Source organism: Setaria italica, chromosome VIII (assembly GCF_000263155.2).
Source record: "Setaria italica strain Yugu1 chromosome VIII, Setaria_italica_v2.0, whole genome shotgun sequence".
In the NCBI taxonomy this organism is placed as follows: Eukaryota; Viridiplantae; Streptophyta; class Magnoliopsida; order Poales; family Poaceae; genus Setaria; species Setaria italica.
Window position 1 is genome coordinate 2905164 of NC_028457.1, and position 4412 is coordinate 2909575.

The window sequence follows — 4412 nt, forward strand, 5'->3', positions numbered from 1 at the left end:
CCCCCCCCCCCCCCCCCCCCCCCCCGCCCGCCCAATCGACATGATGTCTCCTCCGACTCTCCCCGCGTGGCCTCATTCGTGCTGTTGTGGATCGAATCCTGCTTGGGAAATGGATTAGGCTTCGCTAGTGGCTAAAGCGGTTACTTCAAGCAAGGGGCTCGGTGTCAGACATAATTTTATGCTTACCGCTCAGTGCTGCTTGGATTTTATATTACGCCCTGCACATGCTTGTTACCAAAACGGGGTGATTGGATCAGGCTTGTTTTGGTATGAGCAACTTTAACGTTGCTGTACCGGCATGGTTAGATTCCCTTCATGATGTTCCCCTTGTGCTGTAAGCCAAGTACTGCATTTCTTATAGCCTCTGTGGATATCGTTCAAGGATCAACATGACAATAAAGTTTTAGGAATATAAGAGTGGTGGTATTTTGTTCACAGGGTTTCTGCGGCAATTGTAGTTCTGTTCTGCAGAATTTGATTTCGTGTATGCGATCGAAGGCAAAGTTTTCAATACAGGTGATTTTGAGTGGTACATAGACTGTTTTAGGGTCTAATCACATGGTTTCACTGGGAAATTATCCCATTTCATCAGGTGCTTGTCAATAAAACTCCACATAAAGAAGGCCTTGGCTTCTCCAAAACTGAGGTAGTGGTAGTCCTGAAAAATCAAAATAGTAAATTTTAAATTGCAGTGTTCTAGGTAGCCGTTGGAACCAAGAGACCAATACCGATACTGTTACGTACTCATTTGAAAGCTACTGGATCTATACTAAATATAGGGGATGTTTTCATTAAGTCTGCAAAACAACAAAAAGGCTTTACTAAAATAGAACACTACTTGCCCCAAAGAACAAAAAAGCTACACAACACGTGATTGGTGTATTTATGGAAATGCAACCGTGATTTTAACATTGTTTTCCTAATCACCTAATTTGACCCCATGATCAGCTGATTGGCCTAGTAGAGTGATGGGCATATATCCGGCACTTAAAGTTATAATGGCACATATGCCTGATAAGCTGCCTTGACTTGGAGCACTGATGAATCGGATATTTGGATTTGTTATGGGGTTTCATGGTTTTTTGACTGGTTGGCTGTGGCAGTGATGTCGTCACAAGATTCTATTGGCACGGTGCTCAAGTGCATGCACAAGGGGGCGGTGGACTTCCTTGTAAAACCAGTGAGAAAGAATGAGCTGCGTAACCTATGGCAACATGTATGGAGGCGGCATGCAGTAAGTTCTCTTTTTGAAGACCTTTAAGAATGCGCTTTCCTTTGCCACTGGCAAATTTTGTGTTGCAGCAAAATGCAGCCTTCACCAAATGCTTCTTTTGATTTGTATTTCTCAACCTATCTGGATGTAGTTTGGGCCCCTTTTTCTTGAAACACAATGAAAGTAATAGAAGTAGTATCAATTATCTATTATGCTATGCATAAGTTAACTGATACTACTTCTATAATGTTCACTGTATGCCTCTTTCTTGAATTCTTATAGCAGTATTGTATAATATGCATCAATTATGAGATCCTAGGTGATATTTCGCATGCGATCATTTTAGCCTGTATCAGTTATCTATTATGCATTACATTTTACTTTAGAATACTTAGACCTACGACTTCAATGCAGATGAATAGCCAAACAAATGGATCGGAGAATAATGCAGCCAGCAATCATATAAGTGCCAATGTTGCTAATGGTTCAAAGGCAGGAGAAAACAGCGACGAGGAAAGTGATGCCCAAGTGAGTATCTGACATTGCTTTGGCGTTATCTGACCAACTGGTATTAATGTATGTTTTCAATTGCTTATATGCATCCCTGCTTAGCTGGACAATGCTACTAGAACAAAAACAAAGAGTTTAACAGTAAAGTATTTAAAGACATGTCTTTTTCTATGATAGTTCTTTTCTTGACTTTATCCAGTGTGTGTACCCAGCACTGTTTACTGAAACCAATTAGGGTTCATCATGTGGTCCTCTATGCAGTTCTGATATATCATTTACATTCATATGTATTTCCTTGCCATGTTACATTATGGTTCTTTTCCCTTGATCAGAGCTTTGGTAGCAAGAGGGAGACTGAAATTCAGAGTGTTGAGAAGTTACCAGATATCCGTGCGGATGAAGGGGCTGGCCCTTCCAGAAAAATTAAACTACAAAATGAGTCTTATGATGGAGTAAACACAAAGTTGCATGCGTCAAAAGATAGCGATGGTAAGGAGTTTGAACATGATTACGTAATGTTTCGTTAACACATGCTCTATTATCGGCAAGTTAATGTCTACCACTCTGTTGTGCACATGTAATAGTAATTTCATCTCATGCAGATGCCCCAAGTGGAAGTGAGAAGAATGTGCGTTCCAAAGGCCTTAATGGTATTACTTCAGCCAAGGTTGCTGAGCAAATAATGGATAATGCCTTGAGGATTGCTGATGCAAGTTCACGTCGACCAAGCAATCTTGGCAAAGACTTGGCTATGGCCCAACCAACAGCTGACGTACAATGCAAATCTTCAGTTATGGAAAGTAATGCTGTCACAGAGAATAACCTTGGTGAAAAATCGAAGGGTGCTGCAATAAGTCATGCTAAATCTTGCCCCTCCCAATTTCTGGAGACCAACTTAGGAAAGCAACACCATCTTAATGGTTACAAAATCCAAGAGTTCAGGGAAAAAGATATCTTTAATCACTCGAATTCTTCTGCCTTTTCAAGGTACTTCATGCTGATTAACTTCTGATATCTAAGTTATTTGAATGCAACTAAAAAGTTTTCTGTTAATCAATGGTTTTTTGTTAATCAATGGTTTTCTTTCCATGTTTGTTTGTTTCTTTGTGATGTTACATGTTTTGGTACTTCTAGATCTATAGGCTGATGTTAGTAGTTGCTCAAATATGTTGCATAACTCTGATTTGCTTTATTTTGCTTGCTTGTCGCTTCGACATGATACAGATATGGCAATAAAAGGATAGAGCCCTCAGCTGAGCACCAGTTTTCCCCTTCTCTCTGCATAACTCATCAAGAACCTGTTCATGACAAGGACCCAGTTTCCCAACCCAGTGGGGTGTTGCCTCCCCATGAACATAATACAGGTGAGAGTACAAGGCAAGCTCGGATTCCCTTGGACAGCAGCACAGAGGGAGCTGCTGTACTGTGTTCCAGTAGTGCTAGAGAAGATGCAGGCGCAAGCAGTTCCTCCCATAGACAGGACAGTATGAGCCATCCTTCATATGGGTTTATACCTCTTCCAATTCCTGTTGGTGCTGCGATGCCCTACCATTACGGTGCAATTCTGCAGCCAGTATACTACTCACAGGCTCCTCATATGCATTGTGATTCAGCTGGCATCAACAAGGCAGCTATTCAGCACGCCTCTGGTCAGTCGAATTACCATGAAAATCCTAGTAAACCGTCTCAGGTTGATGAACACAAACAGTCAGAGGAGAATCAGCAGTTGCATCATTCAAGACAAATTCTCAGAGAATCAGAACCAATTGACTTGACGAGAGGTCATTTGGAGCACATCAACCAGAGCGCTAGCTGCAGCCAGGATATCCGTAAAGGAAGTGGATGCACCGGTAGTGGTGAAACTGACATCCATACAAATACTGGGGTTGCCCTAGAAAGTGGCAACGAAAGTGGTATCCAGAACTGCTATAACAATGGGTTGGATAGTGACCGGTCTCGCCGTGAAGCTGCCTTGATGAAGTTTCGCTTGAAAAGAAAAGATAGATGCTTTGAGAAAAAGGTATTTATTTTATAACATTTTCAGTTAGTAAATGACGATGGAATGCTTTCTTTATCTGACTATGCCTTCCGTTTTTTCATTTCTATAGGTTAGATATCATAGCAGGAAAAAGCTTGCAGAGCAAAGACCGAGAGTTAAGGGGCAGTTTGTGAGCCAAAAGCTGAAATCAGCTACAACAGGGGATGCAGAAACTGACTTTGATTCGTAACTGTAATTTTGATTCTTCCCTTCCCATCCCAGGTGAGGGCAATTGAAACGGTACAGAGTTGAAGGCTGGCAAAAGTTTTCCTTTCCATGGTTAGCCTGTGTGTACACTCTCTAGTCGGTTGTTTATTGGCATTCAAGCCATATTTTGTAAAGGACAAATTGACAAATGTTCAGTGAAATAGGCGTGCATACCCCAGATTTTGTTTATGTACTCTAGATGTTTGTGGAGTGAGGAAGTAGTCTCTGTACAGCTTATTCACTCATTTTGTTACCGGTACAATACAAAAGTAGTAACTTGTAATTACTACTTCTACAACAACAGACACTGCTGTACAACTTAGAACAGCCTTACAGTTAGCATGACTTGCTTTCCGTTAATAGGTCATTTGGTTGATTCTGTGACTAATTATCTTGATAAGAGACTACTCTATGCAGGACAGTTGAGATTTGTTTGATCCAGCA

General features: G+C 41.2%; 1 protein-coding gene across 1 annotated transcript in view; it reads left to right on the forward strand.

The window, feature by feature from the left end:
* Positions 1–4328, forward strand: part of LOC101770109 (two-component response regulator-like APRR3) — a gene marked incomplete in the record, with an annotated part of 5004 nt that extends 676 nt beyond the window's left edge. Inside the window, 6 exon segments of the mRNA XM_004978677.3 lie at positions 1104–1234; positions 1628–1741; positions 2056–2212; positions 2326–2710; positions 2948–3743; positions 3832–4328. Coding sequence (XP_004978734.2) covers positions 1104–1234; positions 1628–1741; positions 2056–2212; positions 2326–2710; positions 2948–3743; positions 3832–3951 — 1703 coding nt within the window.
* Between the last annotated feature and the right edge of the window lie 84 nt (positions 4329–4412).